Source organism: Crocodylus porosus, unplaced genomic scaffold (assembly GCF_001723895.1).
Source record: "Crocodylus porosus isolate Cpor-Errol unplaced genomic scaffold, CroPor_comp1, whole genome shotgun sequence".
Lineage (NCBI taxonomy): Eukaryota > Metazoa > Chordata > Crocodylia > Crocodylidae > Crocodylus > Crocodylus porosus.
This window is the reverse complement of record NW_017728944.1, coordinates 4,198,222-4,220,006: the sequence shown is the minus strand read 5'-3', so window position 1 is coordinate 4,220,006 and position 21,785 is coordinate 4,198,222. Positions and strand designations below refer to the sequence as shown.

The 21,785-nt window shown below is 51.6% G+C and overlaps 2 protein-coding genes across 4 annotated transcripts in view; one reads left to right on the top strand and one right to left on the bottom strand.

Moving 5' to 3' along the window:
- The window catches only part of LOC109320353 (zinc finger protein 385C-like), a 235,576-nt gene extending 220,373 nt beyond the window's left edge, over nt 1-15,203 (top strand). For 2 of the 3 annotated variants that reach the window (XM_019550414.1, XM_019550412.1), the window contains 4 exons: nt 1,542-1,880; nt 7,568-7,755; nt 8,724-8,837; nt 11,083-15,203. In XM_019550414.1, the coding sequence (XP_019405959.1) occupies nt 1,542-1,880; nt 7,568-7,755; nt 8,724-8,837; nt 11,083-11,307 (866 nt within the window). In that variant the 3' untranslated portion in view covers nt 11,308-15,203. The remainder of the gene's footprint in view (nt 1-1,541; nt 1,881-7,567; nt 7,756-8,723; nt 8,838-11,082) is intronic. The other variant, XM_019550413.1, reaches the window with a different exon arrangement.
- Nucleotides 15,204-17,539: 2,336 nt separating this feature from the next.
- Nucleotides 17,540-21,551, bottom strand: NKIRAS2 (NFKB inhibitor interacting Ras like 2). The gene is made up of 4 exons (XM_019550415.1): nt 21,447-21,551; nt 19,904-20,011; nt 19,042-19,283; nt 17,540-18,178 (listed from the first exon to the last, which is right to left on the bottom strand). Exons 2-4 carry the CDS (start codon nt 19,995-19,997, stop codon nt 17,939-17,941), a joined length of 576 nt encoding a protein of 191 aa, XP_019405960.1. The 5' UTR covers nt 19,998-20,011; nt 21,447-21,551; the 3' UTR covers nt 17,540-17,938.
- Nucleotides 21,552-21,785: the final 234 nt, after the last annotated feature.

Sequence of the window (21,785 nt, the reverse complement as noted above, 5' to 3'; positions counted from 1 at the left end):
GAGGGAGGAGTGAGCTGGGCTGAGGGAGGAGTGAGCAACACTAGGACTGAATTGCTTTTGTGGCTTTGTATCAATTCAGTGGCAAGAAACTGCCAAGACCCTCGGGCTGGGACTTCTGTGTGCCCATCTCTAAGACCCATGTCAGGATTTGGTGCTGGGTATTGTACAAGCATAAAAGTGCCTCAGAGAACTTGCCATCAAAGTGTGAAGAAAGCCCAACAAGAGGGGGAGTGGTATGAAATACATCAGGGTGGGAGAAGAACAAAGGAAACAGGCGCCCAAGGCAGAGGCTCACTAGCCAGCAGTATGTTTAAGGGAAAGGCTGGCCTTGGGATGGAAGGTACTGGATTTGGAGCTAAAGGGTCGTTGGGTCAACATAAGTTTCTGCCACAGTCAGACTGCCTGTGTAACCTTGGGCCATACAGCCTCTGCTACTTAGCTTTGGATCCCCAGTCACAAAAAGGTGGAGAGTGATGCAGCCCAGAGTACTTCCCACCTTGTAGCAGGGGACTACAAGCTCCTCCGGCAGGAGCTTCCTCTCACCCTGTGTCTATGCAGCACCCAGTACTGGGGGCCCTGACCCCTGATAAAGACTCTAGGTACCACCTTAAAACTAATGACAAAAGAAGTGAAGTTCCTCACAGCACAGGTGTCCCTCGGCTGTTAGCTGTAACTTAGCAAAGAGGGGAACCACAGCTCTATTAGGATATCATTGGGCAGGAACCATCTTTCTGCCTTGTGTTCATACAACTCCCAGCACCTGGTCCATGTCTGGGCCCCCTGTAAAGATGATAAATAATAGCTGATCTCAGTGGGACTTTGCCTCTGGCTTCTGTAAAGCCAGGACTCTGTCCGGGTTTTTTTGCTGCTGTGCATATTGTTCAATAACCCACAGTCATTCCAGAGGCCCCGCATACTCATTACTGGAGAAACAAGCCAGTACAGACTTTTACCTGGACAACAGCCCTTCCCCTGATGCCAGACTTCACCTGGCCCCAGGAATTAGCATCCTCAGTCATCTGCCAAGAAACCAATGAGCCTCATGCCATACCTATTTCTGTGGCCACACAGTAGGAGAGGGGCCCTTTGCTTCCCCTCCCTTCAGCTTACTTTGATACCATGTCTAAGGGCAGCTTTTCAAACCAGAGATAACTACCATAGTAAATGAAGCATCTGCTTTGAGCTCAGCATGCCAGATAACAGCCTGACTGTCCCACTAGGACTCAGCCTCCTCCATCCAACAGAAAGGCAAACAGAAAGAGTATCTCCCCCCAAAGTGGCAGATGCATTAAAGCTAATCATGGCTTTATATGTCAAGGATGGTTCTGATGAGTCACAGATCAAAGTGCTAGTAGGAAAGGCCCTTGGGTACGCTGGGGTTTGCCAGGGTCGACTTGCAGATGGAGCGTGGCTGGGTTGGCCTTGGTGATATGGGGAGGGGATCTGGGCAGCAGGATTTTGAGGCTTTGGTGCTGTTCCAAAGCTGATAGTCCTTCAACTAACAGGATTGCTTCTCCCTGTGCCCATTCCCTTTTCATTAGTCCAAGCCAATGGCCTCCTGGTGCTGAAGGAGCCAGATGCTGAGTGCAGCAGTCTCATGCTGACACCCACCTCAGAGGAGTCCTCAGCTGAGCTGCCCAACAGCATCCCATCCCTGGTCTCCCCACCTGTTTCAGAGCTGTCAGAGGGTGCTTCGGATGCCACCAGCGTGGCCTCTTCAGCAGCGCAGGGTGCTGAGCCCCAGGCAACAGAATTGGCCAGCAGCATGAGCTCAGCCCCTGACAGCGAGAAGGACGGGAAGAAGAGCAAGCCGCACCTCTACTGTCCCACCTGCAAAGTGACCGTCAACTCCCTGTCCCAGTTGGAGGCCCACAACACTGGTAAGCGGCTCATCGCTAGTATGACCATAACTATACATACTTACTACTTGTGGACATAACTGTGATGAAGAATGCCTTCATGTCACTTTACTGGAGTAGATAAGCAGGCTGGTTTATACAGGACTGGACTCCTGGTTTCTATTCCCAACCCCATGACAAAGCACAGTTCAGTGGTCAGAATAAGGTCCTGAATAAGAATCAGGACTCTGGGTTCTCTTTCTAGCCATAGAAAGAGTGTTTTAGTTTAGGGGTTAGAACGTGACTGGGAGCCAGGACTGTTGGGAAATATGGCCTAATGGATAGAAGAGGTTAGGGTCAAAGTCAGGACTCCTGGGTTCTGTTCTTGATTCATCCTCTGACAGGCAGCATGACCTCAAGCATGTGACTGTCCCTTCACCTCACTGTGCTTCAACCTCCCGTTATGTAAAATAGATCAGGGCAAACCCTAATGGGTGGTTATGAGAGTTAATTAATATTGCTTTATGCAAAGGGGTTAGTTCATGTGACCTTCAAGTAGAAAGTCAATGTGTCCATTCCATAACTGAAAGGTTGAATTTTAGCAAGGACAAATTTGCCTTTATTGTTACATCTCTTAATTAAAAGACATTTTCAGGCATGTTTAATCAAGTGATTGGAAGCTGCTTTGAATTCCTGGCAGCCTTCCTTTAGGCTGATAAGGACCTGAAGGGGAAAAGCCTTCTACAGGCTCCTCTTCCTAGACCCAGGGCAGCATTTGAAGAGCACCCATTGCAAGGGTTACCTTAAGTCCCATTTTCATAAGTGATGTTGGCAGTTAATGAGACCTGGTCTCTGATTCAGCCACTTAGGGACCTTAAAAAGTTAATGCCAGAGCTCCCCCTCATGTCCTACATGAGCCAGGCACTCTCTCTCCTTTTGGCCGTGGTGTGTTATTCACCTCAGAAAAAAAATGCACATAGAAACTGAGGGGGAACATGAGCTCTTTGGAGCAGGGACATCCTTTGCTCTGATTATACAGTGCCCAGCACAAAGAGGATTCATATGAAGACTAATGAACTAATGTGTTCAAGAACCCTGTCTCTATCATGTGCAGAACATTAGAGCTGCAGGTCAGGACCAGCACTCTGTCTCTCATGGATCAGGGGTTATGAGATGTAATTAGATAACACTTGTAAAGCACTTTGAATGAGAAAAATAGGCCCTGATATAAATTCCTCCTTCTCCTTTAGTACGTGGGAGGCTGAGAGCTGTCGATAGGCAGGCAGACGCATTGTGTTATGCAGGCAGCATTCAGCTTGTCACATGGAGAATCAGCTTCTTATGGAAGGTGGAAGAGTGGCAGGTGATAGATCTCTTCCTTTACATGAGTTTGGGGGCTGCTGGCAGTGATACTTTCTGAACTTTGGAGGATAGGGACCTACCTGGGCTCTTAAAAATAAGGAGCGAGATCCAACTTACCTGTGCAGGTTGCAAGGTCTGGTTTGTTCCTGGAACACTGGGCTGTGCTGCAGCCAAGGAGGAGAATGCAGTACTGGTGACTCCCAGTGGCTTTTGAGTCCTCTGCAGCCCTGTGCTGCTCACTGAAAATGTTTCTTCCTGTCCATGATGGGTAGGAAATACAGAGACTTCTTGCACCCTGTTTTAAAGGAAAAGACACTCACATTCTGTGAGAGCTGGAAATGAATCCTCCCCCCAGCCCCACATAACCTCTGAGTCATAGATTTCATAGACATCAGGGCTGGAAGGGACCTCGGGAGATCGAGTCCAGCCCCCTGCCCAAAGGGCAGGAAGTCAGCTGGGGTCATAGGATCCCAGCAAGATAAGCATCCAATTTACTCTTGAAGGTGTTCAATGTAGGTGCTTGAACCACCTCCGCTGGCAGACTGTTCCAGACCTTGGGGGCTCGGACAGTAAAGAAATTCTTCCTTATGTCCAGCCTGAAACGGTCTTGCAGGAGTCACGGCCATGCAGCTTCCTGGACATCACAAAGGTCACGAACAGGAAAGGCAGCCAAGGGCAGAACCTCAGGCCGAGCTACAGAAGTGGCCTTTTGCCTTGATCAGCTCAGATTACAAAGTTGGAGATTTATTTGGGGGGGAAAAGAGTGAACAAACAAGCAATTGCTGTAGCAGTGGCACCAGAGGTAGCATCAGTGGGGTTGCTGGCTGCTTCCTGCCATTTGTTAATGGACGTATGGTGTCAGAACATAAGAAGCGCCATACTGGGTCAGACCAATGGTCCACTTACACTAGTAGCCTGTCTCCGACCTCCTGGTTAGCCTCCTCATGGCCCTTGCTCAGTTGGCCATCTGTCTGACCAGGAAGGAGGTTCTGACCTAGAGGACCCCCCGTGACTGGAGCCATCTTTCTGTCCCTGGATATTCATGTCTCTGGGTAGAGTATCACTGAGCAGTGTCCATTGGCTCCCTGGACTTGTTTGAGGACCAGTGCACACTGAGCAATGTGCTCTGCTTAGTGTCCTCCCTTGGAACACTTGTTATTAACCTTTGGCTCTTGCTCCTCTCCCTGTTTTCGCATCAGTTGTCCCAATAACTCTGTTGCTGTACCCTCAGTAGGCCCTTTTAGTAACAGATGGGACTAAGTGTTCCTGTATGGACACATACCCACACCCATATGTGCATCAAATAGATCTGTCTCCAACAGTGGCAGAGCTGAATGCTATAGAAAGAGAGCATCAAACCAGATATCCCTAATGTGATCTATCCCTTATTCACTTCCCTCCTGGGCAGCCACCATTTATTGGTTTAGAGATGCCAGGCCCCAGAACGGCTTTCTAAAATGTTTTACACTTCATAAGGTTTCCACTTCTTGGTTGCTGCTGATGACTAGAAAACAGGACTCCTGGGTTCCATTCCCAGCTCCATGCCTACAGCCTGCTGGCGGTTAGAGGAAGCAGGGGAATGGGAGCCTGGATCCTTAGGTTCTGTTCATTGCTCCGATGCCAAATCACTGAGCTTGGGGCACTGCTCAGATGCTACAGCATTGATGGCCATTTATATGTACCTCCCTAGACTGCAGTTCTTGTCTAGGTACCAGGTGATGTACACCAGTCGGTTTAGAGTGGCAGTGGTGCTGAAGGTCTGACCCCACAGCAAGGGAAGTTCTCAAGGAAGCCTGGGCAGCACAATCCTGGATGTGGGTGAGATATCCAGCCAGCCACTGAGTCTTTGGAAACCGCATAGGGGAAAGATGGAGAATGAGTCATTGCTCCCATCCCGAGTGTCAGTTTTCACTGGTTTAGTGATAGCTGTGAACAAAATCTCCTAGTTTAAGGTGTCTGCAGTTCCTGTCACAGACTCCAGAAACTGTGAGGGAGGAAACTGCTGAAGGCTTAGAAGCCAAAATACACAGGGGTTGCTGAGCCATCGTTCTGATACAGAAGCCGTCTCCGCTGTCCTCAGAGTTAGGGCACCTGACTGGCTTCTGTTTCCAGCTCTGCCACTGACCGGCTAGTGACCATAGCCAAGTCCACACCTTTGTCACCATCCGTAAAACATTAACCTTTCCTGTGGTATGCTTTTAACCCAGGGGTGGGCAGTTATCTTGTCTGGAGGGCCACTTAATGAGTTTTAGTGTCCTTTCAAAGGTCATGTGAGTTTTGGTGTCCTCTTGAGGGCCACATCACTCTTTCTCTCCCCCCACCAAATCTGTAGTATGCCTGAGTCCTCATGCCCTCTCTATCTCTCCCTCCCCTCCACTTCCCACCCCGAGTTGCAGCATGCCCTGCTCCCCCTGCTTCTTGCCCCCTGCCCCCCACCCAGAGCTGTAGCATGCCCCGTCCCTGACCCAGAACCCGCCGGCCCCATCCACAGCTTACACCACCACCTGCCTTGGGTGGCAGAAGCAGCCCTAAGTGGGCATTGGCATCAGCTGTGGATGCAGTTTTGGGTGGGGATCCAGGCATTTGTCTGGGCCGACAGTTGATGCCAACATATCAGTGCTGGGTGGAGGAAGCCCACCCAGCATGGTGAAAACAGTCCTGCCCACCTGCCCAGCACCAAGTGGTGGCTGAAGCCAGAGCTGCCAGCTGCCTTGGGCTGCCTGTGGGCCTCATCCGATGAGTTGGTGGCCACCTGCCCACGGGCCAGATACAATCAGTTGTTAGGCCAGATCCAGCCCACCAGCTGTATTTTACTTACCCCTGCTTTAAGGTCTCTAGATGACAGGCTTATGGTAAGAAGCTCTGATTGCTGTTGAACAGATACTGCCTGTTTGCAGCTCTGGGAACTACCATCTGTAAAGCCAGACATCTCCAAACAGCACAGCCCCCCCTCCCCAGAGTGGGAGTTGTTCTCTCTCTGTGTGCAGGCCATAGACTGCTATAACCGAGTCTCAAAACAGGGAGAGAAGAGCTGTATCAGGTCACCCACAAAGCTTTTTTGCTTGTAGCAGAGTTGAACAGAGACAGGCTTCACCTCCCTTTGAACTGAGCCAGTCCTCACTGGTAGTCACACAAGCTTGCACCCCTGCAGGCCGAGCCAGAAGGAGCCACACTCAGTGAGCCTTAGTTGGGAAATACTGTGTAGATCTCCCATTCCTTTCCCCTTTGGGAGTGCTGCTGGCTTTGACTCACTTCTGTCCTACGTCTGACTTCTGAGTCCCACCAGTTATTGGCAAATCTCCTGTGCTTTTAGCTAGAATTACAGAGGTCATTGTATAAAAGGCAGTTCAGAAGTTCTTCAAGGCATGTGACTCCCCACAGGATCCCTGGGTCTCACCACCCAGCTCTGGGGAGAACCCAAGGCACGCATTCCTGAATGTCACCCAGCGGGTACTCAAGAAAGACCTGATCTCTTTGGTACCACCCCCCACTCCAGTCGGAGTCAGCCCTGTTTTCTCATATTACCAGTGCCCAAAATTAAAGCAGGCTCAGCACGCCTGCCCAGAACCTGATCCCGAGGAGGATGTGAGAACATTACCTATAGGCTCAGAGACTGGACCCAGGGAGAAATGCTGAGCTAGCTGACTTGGGAGATGGTTTCCAGTGATTGCCTCTGCTTACATTATATCTTAATGACACAACATGCTGGGCACTAAGTGTTCGGCTGCTTGGTGCGGTGAGCAGAGAGATGCCCTTGGACAGCACTGGACATCGTTTCCTCTGGCTCCTTGACCTTTATTAGTGCAACACCTGCTCACACCTCTCCGCCTATAGTCAGAGCAGCCAGCACAGTTCTGCCTTCTGTTCATAACTTGGATGTGCAGTATTTACTCTGAGCTGGAGCTCCACATAGGAGGGCTGGGGCAACATGAGATCATGGAGTGCACTTGCTGTTTCACCCGGCACTGAGGTTCTCCACTCACGCAAACCTATGCCAGTCTGATTGTAGGGATTGCTGGTCCAGGGCAGAATGCTTCAGAGAACTGGGATTGTTTTGGCTTCCCTGGATTCTCTAATTGGCTTTGCCACTGGTCTATGTTACCTTGAGTAAGTCGCTTCCTTCCCTGTTCCTTGGTCTCCCCTGCCATCGCAGAGTTTTGTTTTGTGTTCTGCATGGAAGAAGGCAAGCTGCTGGGGTTTGTGTATGAATAACACAGCCATGGGTGATATTTTTGGATAATCGTCATGGTAAATTTGAAGGCAAAGCACACTCAACTCCTCCACTGCATTTATCAACAGCATCTTCACCTTAGTCAAGGCATCTGGTCCCTTTGCTTAAAGACTTTCATTTTCCCTCTGCTGTCCAGGAGCCAAACACAAGTCCATGCTGGAGGGTCACACCACCCAGATGCGGCGGGGCCGAGGCAAGGTCCTCTCCCGGGCAGGACACAAGTCCAAACGGATTGGCAACAAGGGCAGCATCAACATCCAGAACAAGGCGTTCCACTGCCAAGTGTGTGAGATCTACGTGAACTCGGAGACCCAGCTTAAACAGGTGATGGCTCTAGCCCTCCGCTTGCCTGGTGAGATCTTCCCTTTCAGTGTCTGTCCTTGGAAATACCAGGACATAGGGACAGAGGAATCTGTGATGCTTGTGAAAGGCCCACCCACAGGAATTTCCACAAGTGGTGGAGTGAGGCATATGCTTCCTCCAGACCCCTTCAGTACATGTTTGGGGGTGGGTCTCTTGACATGTATAGTCCCATATCTTACTGGAAACAACCCTAGCCTCTCCTCCCCCCAGAACACCTCACTACAGATGGCACCTTGCAGAGCCCAGCTCCCTGAGGAAGAGGTTGAAATGCCTGGACCCTAAAGCTCCTCCCCTCTTTGGGGAAAGATTGATTCTTCCAATTTTTATAAGTTAACAGGGTCACAGAACAGTGAAGCAGAGGAAGTGGGGGGATGGGTGGGAATTAGCAGACAGAGAAAACAAAAAGATTAGACAGTGCATTGAAATGGATCCTGAGAAATCGATTCATTTATGTAAAATCATACTTAATTCTGAGAAAAGAGGCAGCAGCAATGACATTGCAGGAGGGATAGAATGGAGCCCAAGGTAAGGAAAAGAGCTGTCCCTAACAGCAGTCACACAGTGGCAGATATTTCCCTTCTAATGGCTGAACTATGCATAGAGGGCAATGATCTGGTATCAGCTGCAAGCTAGGTGGCCTGATTCTGTGCCTCAGCCAGTAGAGAGGTGGCACTCTGTGGTCCTGGGTTCAGCTCCTGCTGATGATTATGTTGAGGCCATTGTTGCCTGCATGGTGCAAATCCCAGAGCCAAGACATCAGAAGCAAAGGATGTGTTATGGAATGACTGAGAGAATGCACTGAATGTGCAGTTCCATGTCTCCCATAGGGCAGGCACAGAGCAGGGCTCCAAAGGGTCATTCCTGGGGATAATGGGTTTGCCAGTAGATTTCCCAATCCCTATGTGACCCTCTGGCTTTCCCACCCACAGCACATGAACAGCAGGAGACACAAAGATAGGCTTGCTGGGAAGCCGCCCAAGCCAAAGTACAGCCCATACAATAAGCTGCAGAAGAACGCTGCCCTCGCAGTGAGTATTCTCAAGGTATCTGTCTTCCAGCAAACTTCCTTCTGGTGTGTTTGTCTAGAATTAAGCTTGCAGCATTCGCTGACTCTTGTGATATTACTGCAAGATCTGTGATATTCCAGTGGGGTGGGAGGGTGGCCTTAAAGCCCCAGCCCCTGGAGTCCTCTAACTGCATCCTAATCTCCGCTCCCTATGGGGGTGGGGGGAGTTTCTAGCCCCAGTTATCATAAAGGAAAAGCTTGAAAAGAAGGCTCCTAATGATCAGTAAAAAGACCCCAAGTTTTATTATTTTTCAAGGCTTCCATGCCAACACAATGATTTTGTAAAGCAGCCATTTTGTGATTGTTGAAAGCTCGGAGCCACCGGTACCGTTTTTCATCTGACAACAAGCTCCAGGGTTTGTTTATAGAAGTTGACACAGGTCTGTCTGTAATGCAGCAGCAAGTCCAGAAGCTCAGCCCATCCCTGGGACTCAGTGGGAGCACTGCTCATTAGTCTAATAACACTGCACAGTAGCGTGTCACGGCAAAAACTGTGCTAATAGCCTACTGCACGGTGTTATTAGGCTAATGCACAGTGAGCATCACCAGATAACCATGCGCTGGTGCTACTATGCAGTAACTCTAGGTATTGTGCATTTAGTTAATACTTTATTAAGGAAGTACTAAACTAAATGTGCAGTATCGTAAGGCACATTAATGAATGTGTAGATGTGCCCAGTAATAAGGATCAGCAGTTTTGGCCCTTATTTCTTGTTCCCGTAGGGGAAGTCCAGGTGCTTTTATCGTCAGGAGGCAGATCAGCTTAAGGCTTCCATGGAGGGCTCTCCTCTGCATCCATTCTTGCCAAGGGACCTGAACAGGGGGTCCCTTTAGGCTTTCTGTAGGAGGCTGGGAAGGAGTTAGCTTTGCTCCATAGGCTGGCTGAAATAATCCGAGAGAGGGTTGTGGTTGTCAGTGTTCAAATAGACTCAAGCCAGTGCTGCATGGTCCTTTCCACACTGGAGGGTGACTCCAATCTGATGCCGTATCAGCTAATGGGACTGATACACATTAATACATGTAAAAGCAAGCATCTGGGCACGGTCATCCAGTAGTTCCCATCCCCCCCACAATGTTCTCAGTATTTTTAAGGAGACACTGTTGAGACCTCTCCCAGTTTCACTGCTTTCCAAACAGCTCCATTTTGTCTGTCCTGTCAGCTGCAATGAGATCAGGTCTTTGCAAATGGCTCCCCAGGTACGGGAGCATCTCGGGGCAGAGGAAGGATAAATCACCATTGGAGCAGTTCCCAGTGAACACTGTCACCCAGCAGGGAACCAGGACCTGGGACATGTGAACCCAAGTGTACAAGATGCCACCATGATCTTGGAAGAATTCTCGGCATCTTCCTGGAGTCTCAGGGACACTCTTTGGTTTCCCCTCCTCCTTGGATCAGCAGTGCCCTTTTTTTTGCAAGGAGACAGCTGGTGGAAATGTGCTGGTGGAGTCCTTTCAAGGACAAACCTGTCAGCGGCAGCTCCTTGAATTAATGGACTTGCAGCTGAGTGTCACAGGAAATAGCAACCCGGATTCATAGGTTTAAAAGGCCAGAAGGGATTGAAGGGGTCCTCTGGTCCAGCCTCCCACGTTCACCAGCCAGAGAGCCTTGATTGATGACTGATCTGTAATGGCTGAGCTAGGGCAGCAGATCTCTTAGGAAGGCATCTCTTTGTGAGCTGTCAGCCTCACAGAACATGTCACCGCTTCCTGGGCCTCTGGATGTGGTCTAAAACCTGAAATGGTGGTTCAGGTTAGGTACCAAAATGCCAGCACTTTGGATGGATTCTTTATTGGGATTGGGGGGCTGTGGCCAGAGATCTGGTGAAAGTCAAAAGATTAAAAATGGAGGCATGGAAATGCATCTCTCCATACACAGATGTGTACAGAATGCACCATGAGCCTGGGGAACACAGCCACACGGTAACGTGAAGGTCAGGATTCCCCAGAGCAGCCACTGCTAGCTGTGGTTGGAGACAGGATGAAGGACTGGATGGGGTCCTGGCTTGAGCCGATGGAGCAATTCCTGTGAGGCAGAAGCAGGTGACTATATTAAATCTCTGTTTCTGAGACCACAGGCCTGCAATTGGACTACCCTGAGCCTGAGGTTGGGCACAGTTATCCCCCAGAAGGACAGCAGGTATATAGACCTCATCTCCTGCAAGTGGGTGGTTCATGTGCTTTCTCCCTTTCTCTCTCTCTGTCTCTCTATCCCCTCTCTGCAGTCCAAGCTGGCTTTGCAGAAGCATCTCACCAAAACCTTGGCGACCCGCTTTCTCCCAAGCCCGCTCACCACGGCAGCTGTGTGTGCCATGCCCAGCCCCCTCGCCCTCCGACCAGCTGCTGCCACCACCCTCTTCCAGGCCCCGATCCTTGGACCAGCACTCTTCCGAACCCCACCAGGCCACATCCGTGCCACGCCGGGCCCCATCGTCTTCGCGCCCTACTAGAACCTCTCAGCCTCGAAGGCTCCATCTGTTACAGACGTGGCTAAAACCCAGGGGAACTATGCAGTAAGGGGCAACCCTCTTGGGGACAGGCGGTTGTCCTGATGAAAGGGAAGAGTATTTGTAACCCTCTCTCAAGGTTTTTCTTTTGCTCCTAGAGGCTTTAACAAGGTTCCCAGTGGACTAGAGAATTCCCCAGCTGACACTTCTGACAACCCCAGCTGTGCACCCCTTACCCTCCACCTGCACCCCCACTCCCAACACCCAGCCTAATTTGCCATGCACTTGCTCAGTGGAACACATCCCTGCATGCAGCTGGATTTGATTCAGTGACAAAGATAGTGCCAGGGCCACCAGCCCCTCTAGAAAACTCATGTATTCTCATAGCCAGCAGGGGTTTCTGTCTTAGTTTATCATTCACCCCCTTTGACCCTTCATAATTATTAAAGTCAGCCTCATCAGGGCAAAGGGCTCAAGGGATAGGAAAGGCGTCCATCTCTGGCTGCCTGATTCAAGGTCAGCTCAGCATGGTAGCAGTTTCAAAATCATAGTTCCTGGCTGGCCATTCTGCAGCCCAATTGGGTGAGTCTGTGAGGTGGATCTCACACCAGGTGTTAGCAGTTCAGAAACCAGCCCCTTACTGCCCCTTCCTCAGATGGAGCTGTCCTTCACGGACACGTGCCTGCTGCACACCAGAGCGTGAGACCCATTGGTGAAGATTGCTGTCTCTGCTGCCCTGATTCTGAGGCTGCAGGTGGAGCATGAGTCTTCAGCTCTGTTAGCCTAGTACACTTCACCAGCCCCAAATTCCTAGAAGAGATAAACCGAGACAGACACCAGCCAGATTCTGATGGCATTTTTGCTTCAGGAATGAGTAGGGAACCCCAGGGCACCTTCATAACAGAGTCCTCTTTCATGCTTCCTTCAGAAAGCACATTATTTTCCACCGTAGCAACAGTGGAGCACAGTGGAGAGCAGCAAATTTTGAGGGGTTCCCTAGTCTACTAGTAAGACAACAGAACTCTTGGGGTCAGTCCCAGGTCTGGAAGCAGTGCTGTCTAGGAGTCAGAACACCAGCGTTCTCTTCCCAGTTCAGTCCAGAGGTGTGGTGTGACAGTAAGAGAACAGCCTCTTATCCCTGAGTTCAGTTCCCAGCTCTGCCACTGACTCCCCGTATGCCAAGGTGTTCACCTCTTTGTGCCTCAGTTTCCCCCCCTACTAAGCAGGGGATGAGTCTGTCCCTACCTCGCGGGAGAATGCTGTGAGGCTGAGCAAAGGTTCCTGAAGTGCTTGGTGGTTCTCCAATAAAAGGGGCTGAGGAAGGACAAAGTATTATCATTATTCACAGGCCAGCAAACTACCTGACCCCATCAAATCAGGAGCTTCCAAGGAGTTACTATCTGCCCTATAGGAATCAGAGGTGCCCTGGTTACAGAATCCAGACAATCAAGAATAAAAGAGCAGATGCATTGAATAAACCCTTGGCCCTCTCCCTCTAATGCTCTCCTTGCAGCTTGCAGAACTTGGGGCCCTGGCAGGGCAGTGGAGGAGTCGAACAGAAGAAAACGCAGGAGGAATTGTTTTGTATTTCACTGTGTTAAAAGATCCGGCAATGACCTGGTCTAAAAACCATTCACAAGGCGCCCGGGGCCTCTGCCCACCTGTCCCCCTAGTGCACCCTGTCAGTAGAAACTGGCAGGAAGGTGGCAACCCCAACAGACGTTGTGCCGGAATGACCACCCATCCTGATCTATGCAAATCCAAATGGAGCAACCCGGCCACCGTGTGACCCTGTCTGCGTTCTACTTTGGTGCTCACTCTGTCTGCGCACTGAGGAGTGTCATTTGAAATGGAATTCAATGATGCAGCACTTAGAAAGAACCATGTAGGTGCTTCCCAGAGAGGCTCGACTCCCTCAGCCCTGACACGGGTCCCCAGCACAGGAGCTGCCTGGTGCTGCCCTCCAGAAGGCCCCTGGGGCCCCAGAGACAGGCCAGGGGCTCATATGTGCATCCAGAGACCCACAAGCACATGCTTAACATGTCTTAATTTTGAAGGAGAAAGGAAATGAGTTTCAGGAGGTATTTGCTACCATGTAGAGAGGGCCCTGCTAGGCTAAGCAGCAGGACACTGCCCTGACACTGGCTCTAAGGATCCCAGGTTGCTGTGTTCCTAATGTATGGAGCATATGGGTCTGCTTCAGCCTTCTCCTCCCTGACCTGTTGCTTCTTCTCAGGCTGTAGGGGCTCCTGGAGGTGCCTGTTTCCAGTCTTGCTGTTGGCCAAGAGGGCATCAGTCACACCTGTACATCAGTCCCTCCTCTGCTTTTGTAGGGGCCTTCAGTACCACTGTGCAGACCTCTGCCACTTGAGCAGAAGTAGATTGTTACTGTCTCTCACACAAGGCAGTAGAGGGGTAACAGGAGCACATAGCAAGGGCACTGGAGGCTTGGGCTGAATGTGGTTGTGGGAAGCGTATCATCTCCCCCTGCCCCTGTTCAAAGGGAAGGGAGCTGGTGCAGTAGATGGGCCCAGAGGTGGGGAGCAGCTTGAGGGGGAAAGAGGGACCTGACAGGCATTGTGTGGGAGGGGAATGGGAAAGGAGACTCAACTAGGGGCTGAATGCTGGGGGGCTGACCCTGCTGGGAAGGCATTTGAGGATGTCTGGACAAGGGGAATTGTATTTTTTGCTAGTTTTCCTGGATGCCTGGGGATGGAGCTCAGGGTTGATCTTTTTCGTTTGATATTTGGCTTTCCATATTTCCCAGGGAGCTTTGCAACCCGCCTCATTTCACCCCACCCCAAGCCTCCTGGGATGAATTACCCCTTCAGAGACCAGCAACCCACCTGTACCCCCAACCCCACAGAGCTCAGCGTGGCAGAGGCAAGCTCTCAGCCAGGCGCCTGCCCAGGGAGCTGGTCTGTGCAGCAGAGTTGCAAGGAAACAAAGCCAGCTAGAGGAATAGGTCTCCCCCGCCCCAAGTTGCAGGCCCTTCTTTCCACTCCCTACAAAGCCCAGAGCAGGTGTAGGGCCTACCATTGGGCAAAGCCTCCCCTTCTAAGCCATGGACAGGACAATGTGATGGAAACCCAGCATTTTGCTGAGATGCATCCCAGAGGTCTTCTAATGCCCATCAACCCCCAGGTAGCCTGAGTATCCCCCACTTTCACAGCCCCCTCTGTGCCTCTGCTTTGCTCACTCTGCCCTACATACTACCTGAGTGGCCCTCCTAGCACCCTCTCCCCCATGCACACAGTGCTGGCTTTGAGAATTCAGGAAGCATACAGCTTTAGCCAGGCTCCTCCTTATGAGAGACCCCAAAAAGCACCACAGTGGTCTCCCCTCACAAGCCCCCCCAGGCTGTGTTGTTGATACCTGTGCTGGACTTTCCTTTGGAGCCAGTGAGTCACCTAACGGCGCCAGGGCCTGATATACTCATACACTCGGCACTTTAACCCCTTTAAAGCCATTCCTTCTACGAATAATACTGCGATGAGCTGCTTGAAACCACGCACCCCCATCTCCTACGCCCCTGCACCACCAGAGTCCCCTGTCTACTCCTATGCTCTCCAAAGCATTAACTGCCTTTGACTTAGCATATACTGTAGTAGCTGTAGGGCGTAGTGCGTAGCTCTCGACAACGTGTGCCCCTCTGTACATAACCTTGGAGTGACGTGAACAATGTTTGATTAAACAGAAATAAAAGAAACCAAACCTCACACACAAAATAAAGACTCTAGGGACTTGGCCAGTATCTCCCCCTCCACCCCTCTGTACTGTTCACTGTATATTTTTTGATGTACTATAACTGTTGGGGAAAAAAAAGGAAAATATTTTGATAATCAAATCTCATCGCTTTATTGTGTTACTCAGTAAATAAAAGGAACAAGTATAACTGAGCCTGGCTCTCCCTGTGCCTTCATTTGGGAAACTGGCCAGTGGGTAGAGAGAGGACGTCAGTGGCAAGAATAGGTAGGTGCCCCACCCAAGTTTCAGGCCCATCATGCTGTAGATATCAGAGGGTGTGGAATAGCCCCATCCCCAGTGGCTCAGAGCAGTGAAGACTTTACTCAGCTGGCCAAAGGCCACGAGAGGGAGCATGGTGGCGTGGGTCAGGATGTGCACCGAGGACACGAGAGATCCATGTTATGTTGTTGACTCAGCTGTGTGGCCTAGGGTGGATGCACCCCCTCCCTGGTTGGTCTGCGAGCTCACTGGCTCACTTATTTTGTGTCCAAACAGCACTCAGCATACGCTGATGACCACAGCCAGCTTGAGTGACCTTATTGTATGTACATGAAGGAGCCTAAGGGTTGTTGTGCACAGAGGGGATGCAGCCCGCAGCTAACCTCCTCTTTAATTCAGAAAGGCAGCCCACAAAGGCTTCAGAGTCCATCCCTTCATGCTTCCCCACCTTGGCAGCAGGCAGTCCCATGACCCTCACTCCCCCCGCAAATCAAGCTGTGGAGCCCGCTGTCCCTCAGGGCCCTATGCCATCTTGGACGCAGGCTGCAGCGAGTCCAGCTCTAGCTGATCAGTGCTCCAAATGGACTCTGCTTTTGCCCTCAAATCAGTGTCTCTGCCAGAGCCTGGTTAGGTGTGGAGCTGCAGCCAAGTGGGGCTTTGGTGAGTTAACCCTTTTAGTCCCAGCCCACCAAAAATCCCAAGTGAACAGGTGGTGCCTGCAAAGCTGGTTATAGCTGAAGAAGCAATGCAGTCAAACAAATTACCCCTGACCTTAGCTGAACCCTTGGGACAGGTAGATCAGATGCCCTTCTCTCCCTTGTAAAAAATAGCTTCCTGCCACTAGTCTTGCCAGCAGCAAACAGTTATAGCCTGACAGTCCTAGAGCACTGCAGTCCCCAAAGGGTTAAAGGTGATATTTCCATAAGGCCAAGGCAACACCTGGCCACTGGACCTAATAGTGGCTGGCTTCTCTGAAGAGCTGAGCTCATTGTGTATTCTTATTGGGCATTAAGGGGCACAGCTGGTCATCCAGAGCCAAAGCTACCCAGCTATATGGCTCAGCAGCCTTTACCACCCCCACCCTCCTGCAAGCAGCAAGAGAGAAGGGATCCTGGCACCTCTGACAACAGTAAGCAATTCCATGAGAAATAAAAAAGCACCAGCCCAATTTCCCTGGCTCTATCTAGGAAATGGTCTAACAGGGCCAGGCTGGGGTACAGAGCTATTCAGGGATACCATGGTGACCCCAGCTGTGGCTGTGGCCTCAAATATCTGTTCAGAGAAGATAAAGGAGCTTGTAACACTAACTTCTCAGTTCTTAACCCACAGAGGATGTGACTGGTCTGAGTGGAGTCTCCCCTGTACTGCTTCCCCTAAAAGGGTGACTACCTAAGAGCACTGAAGGGAGGAAAGCTGCCTCCCCTGGGCTCACTGCTCACCTGTAGTGCAGTTTATGTGAGCTACAGCTGCCCCAAATCCAATGCAACAGTACCCCACCCCCACCTCAAGCAGCTGAGCAAACAGCATGCATCTAGCACCTGGGACATGTGGAGGGGCTGAGGCACTGAGCAGAGGGTGCTGGGTTCTTCCATTTGCATAGAAGAAGTACTGGGTTCAACTACTGCCCTTGCTGATCTCTGCTGAGGGCTTGGCCATCAAAATTATGTCACAGCAGGGGGAGAGACAGGAGGTTGAGGCTGTTTTGTAGCCTCTCTGCCACGGCCAGGCACTGACAGGCCTAATGAAGTGAAATCTGTGCTCCCTTCAGCCCATTCTGAGGCTGTTCTGAAGGGGATGCAAAGGGGTGGGGGTCTAGGCCGACAGTCCAAATGTAGCAAGGATCCCAGGACAGCTCAAGCTCCCCAGGTTGTTCAGTGTGGCAGCAATGCCCTTGCAAGGACAGAAGGCTTCAGTGTCTTCTGCTGACAGAGCTCCATGCTCCCAGGGCACCATGCTGCAGAGACAGGGCAGTTGCTGCTGCCTGTGGGTGAGCAGGGAGGTCTGGAGGGTAAATACCTCCTGCAAACCCTGCATCCAGCTCAGCCTTTGTTGTGCTGTGGGGTCTAGATCACCTAAGCTTCCCTGCTAGCTGAGCAACCTCTCCAGTGACTACCTCAAGGAAAGAATCAGAAGATGGAAGAGAGCCTGCACCCTGCTGCCAGCCAGCTCTGTACTGCATGGATACTGACTCAGAGGTAACTGCCCATTATAGGCTGAGGGCAGGGGTGACACTGAGCTAAATGGAGCTTTAGTAAGGGAGGCTGGAAACAGGTGCAGCTTTTGGCAGGACCCACATGCCCCACCCATGCTCAGGCAGGGTCCCCCAGGTCTGCCCAGCCTTTGGGAGACAAAGCCTGAACTAAGAGGTCCTGCAGGGAGGGTCTTTGCAAAGCCAGGCTCAACCAGGAGGCAGCTCAAACACCTACAGGACCTGAGCAGTAAATAGAGCTGCTCTCTCCCCTCAGCTCACAGTGTATGGGCCAGGCATTCCCCGCTCCTCCCCAGGGACCGGCACTGGACCACTCCATGCCAGCCAGTGCAGTCAGGTGCAGAGCACGGTCCCACCTTCCACTGGAAGCTCATCACCTGCTCCCACGACTACCCAGGCACTGAGTAAGCAAAAGAAAAGGTGGGGGTGAGGTGAAGGGGCTGGGGGCAGGCCAGGCCCTCAGCTGTCCATGGAGCCACTACCCTTGTTCTTGCGGCTCAGCGGAAAGGCGGACTTGCTCTGTGGCTGCGTCATCTTGCTGGCCAGGTAGATGAATGGCTCAATCAGTGTCCGGCGGTCTGCCACAGAGACCTCCCACAGCTTCACCTTCTCACCCTTGGCCCAGTGCTGGGCCACGTCGTGATCCACGCGCCGCTGCTCTTGTAGGTCACACTTGTTGCCCAGAACCACGATCGTGACCTGTAAACAAGTCACCCCCAAGTAGAGCAGTCAGGGCTGGGTGGTACAGCTCTCCCCCTCCTTTCCAACATACACTGTGCACTGCCCACCGTGCCAGCCCCAGGGACATGCCAATTCCACAAAGCTCTTTCCAAGGAGAAGGCAGAGGAAGTTGAGATTTGCCAAGCCAGATCCCACCCCTGAGCCACCCTATGTGCCATCCCACAACTGGCAGCAGCCCCAGCTAACGCTGATGGCCTGCAGGGAAACAAGATTCCCCTGCGCTGCTGAGAAATGAGCCATTACTATACAGTTCCACATCACCAGGAACAATGCCCCCCCCCCACCAGAGCCAGCGCAAGGCCCTTGAGTGGGAGGCCCAATCTTCTTTGTTACTCCAGTCTGCATAGCCACAACAGTACAGACCACAATACCAGAACCTGGCTGAGCATTTGCAAACTCAGCATTCTTCTAGCCTATTGGAAAATCCAGCATGGAGGTGCAGGAAGAAAGGCAGAGAGAGCCTGGATTTGACAGCCTGGGAGGTTGACACCTTCATGTGAATAATAGCTGCCCTTTGACAAGCATACAGATAGCTCCACCCCCACTCTGACAGCTCCTGCTAGCTCAGTTGCCTGACTCTCATGGCCTCTCTGCTGAAAAGATCTAAGGAGAGCACTTGGTCCTGGCGGAAGGTTGGGGAAAGGGGTGGGGTTGCCTCCCACAGGGCACTGAATCACCACAAGGAAAAAAATACTTCCTAGCTGGGTGAGATGAGCAGGGTGGGGGAACAGGCTCTGCCTCCTGTTCCCAACCCCCAAAGTTCCCACATGCCCAGGGACAGCCTCCACCCAGATCAGCCTGCACGAAGCAGAAACGCCCACCTCCTTCTTATCTTTGGACTTGTCGATCTCCTTTTTAAGCAGCTCTACCCTCTTGAAGGACTCCTTGTTGTCAGTGCTGTACACCAGCACATAGCCGTCAGTGCAGGAAAAGCAGTGCTTGGGCAGCTCCAAGCCATCTCGCAGGCCCCTGGTGTCATAGAAGCGCACCTGCTCACGCACCCCACGGTCTGTCTCGATGGAGCCCACGTAGATGTCCTCCTGGGTCTCTATCATCTCTGAACCTGCGGGAAGGCACAGGGTGACGCAGGGAACCTGGCTGCAAAGCCCTTCATTAGCAGGGGCCATGACTTCAGCATCAGGTTCGCACCCAAGAGGTGGCCCTTAGCTACCACCGCACACCTAACAAATCCCTGCCCTTTGCCTGTCTTGCACCCAGCTCTCTGCTCATAAAGGGCTCCCACAGCTGCAGTTCTCATGACGCTGCTGAAGCAAAGTGAAGAGGAACTCTGAAGGCAAATCTTCAGGGGCTTCTCTATACCCTCACCTCATCTGGGACCCTGACAGTGAGTGAAACCTGCCTGCCCACTTCCCCTGCTCATTGCTCTGCCAGCCTCCACACATCTGCATGCTAGTTTTTTTTTAAACAATAGATTTTATTCTCAAGAGCTGGCGAGTTCCAGTAAGATCTGCCTCCTGACTAGTGAGAGGCAGGTGCTGATTTGTTATTGTAGGGTCTCTCACAAATATCCAGGTTGTGTGCTAATGGTTGGTATGGTCAAGCTGCTGCTGTGTCTTTCACAGCCCATAGAGAACAAAGCCTGTAATGAATGAGGAGGCCCAAAGAATCACCCCCCTGTCCCTGAGGCCCACTACAGGCTACCCGCCCCACTCCCAGACTTACCAACCACATGGTTCCCATAAAGGAGCTGCTCCAGGATGGAGGTTTTTCCAACGGAGGCCTGGCCACACACCACAACCTTGCAGCTCTTCCCCATCTTGATGCTCTAATCTAGGCAAGGAGGAGGAAGAGGCTGAGAAATACATCTGCTGCAACCTGAGTGCCAGGAGAATGCACCGCATAGCCTGGAGCCCAGCCAGGCTTCTCCAGCACTGCATATCCTCCACTGCGAAGGAAGAGGGCTGCACCCTTGCTTTCTTATTCCTCTGGCCAGCAGGGGGCAGGATGTTGGCAGTGATGTGAAGCCATTGCTCAGCACAGATGCCAGGGGCATGTCAAGACTTTAGGCTGGACAGTGACTTAGCACTATGCTTAATGTCCCTTCTCTGCCTGGAACCACCGATATGAATCCCATCAGGGTCGGTCCTTGGAGGCCAGGGTTCCCCATCCACACCCCCCAGGTCATTTCAACAAGACCTTAAAGCCGGGAGCCCTGTTGGCTCTGTGTGAATGTTCAAGGTCCCATGGAGACTTTCACCTGAGACCAGCATTGTCCCAGTGCCCCTGATCCCAATTTCCTCTCTGCCTATGGTTGAGCAGTGCAATAAAGTTAACAAAGTTTCCACCTTCCACCCCAGACCGGAGGAAACTACTGGACTAACTCTGTGGTTTGTGTGGGTGGGAGAAAGTGAACTGTTTTTCACAACCAGAAGGGGTGGGGATCAGCCCAGGAGAGAGCAGCAGCCCCCCGAGCGCCTGGTAAGCCTCTTCTGTACCCCCCACCCACCCACCACATGCCCCCTTCAAGCTCTTGTGCTGTCAGGAGACAGGAGGAAGGATAGCCATACAGCCACAGGGCAAAGCTAGGAGATGCGAGTTCACTCTCTGCTTTGTCTATGGCTGCTGGACAAGTCATTGCATTTCTGTACCCATGCTCCTCATTTTTTAAGTGGGGATAACTCTCCACATCTCCCTGTGGGATTGTGAGGGTAAATCTGCCAGCATTTCTGAGGCTCAGAGGCCAGCATGACAGGGGACAGAGCAGGCTCCAAGGAGCAAATAGGCCTTTTTTCTTCTCCAAAGCCTCTGCCTCATTCTGTGATTTTAATATCTCGGTGCCAGGGAGCATGTGGGGCCGTGTTCTGCAAACCCCCCTTGCACACCTACGCCCCTCTACACAAATGCACTCTCCCTTGAGAGATCCCAGACAGGAAACTAATAAACATGCAAATGACTTAAAATCCAGCTGAAGCCCAGGAGCAGACGGACATTCAAGGGAAAGCCACTGGCCCCAGAGCCCACGCTCTTGCTGTGGCAGGTGTGCATGGGTGCACAATGCCAAATACAACAGGTCCTGATCCTGACTGGGGTTGCTGCAACATGAAGGGGTGACAATGATGAAGAGCTCGGCTGTTCTTGGAAGCCAGCGTCTGGCTGCACCAGCTTCCCAGTAGAAGCCAGCTCTTGTTCAAGGGCATCTGCGAATTGTCTGCACCCGCCATCCAGATGGCCCTACGCGCTGTTACCAGGAGTGGTTTCTACCTACCTCTGCTTGCTTGAAGGCTCTTCCTGCTTTCTCTTCTCAAACCTTCCTATTTAACCGGCTCACAGTGCAACTATCAAGGAAAGGGAAACCACAGAGGACAAGACAGTGCAACCATGAGGCAAGACAGGGTAAGTGCAGCAGGACAGCACCATCTAGAGTCCTTGCACACAGGCTGTGCAGTGCCTTCCTGCTCCTACGTGGGGCTACAATAAATCAGATGCAGTAAGTCTAGACCAAAGAGAACCTGTCCATCCATGTGCACAGTCTCAGAAGACAAGTGAACCGTAAGTAATAGGTAGTAACATTAATACTAAGGGATGGGATCTTTATTGAGCCCAC

Coding starts and splice junctions, on each gene's coding strand:
- NKIRAS2 (XM_019550415.1), bottom strand. CDS start 19,997: ATGGGGAAGAGCTGCAAGGTTGTGGTGTGTGGCCAGGCCTCCGTTGGA. Junction 19,284..19,903: donor TTATGGGAACCATGTGGTTG/GTAAGTCTGGGA, acceptor GCCTTCCCGCAG/GTTCAGAGATGATAGAGACC. Junction 18,179..19,041: donor AGTCCAAAGATAAGAAGGAG/GTGGGCGTTTCT, acceptor ACTTGTTTACAG/GTCACGATCGTGGTTCTGGG.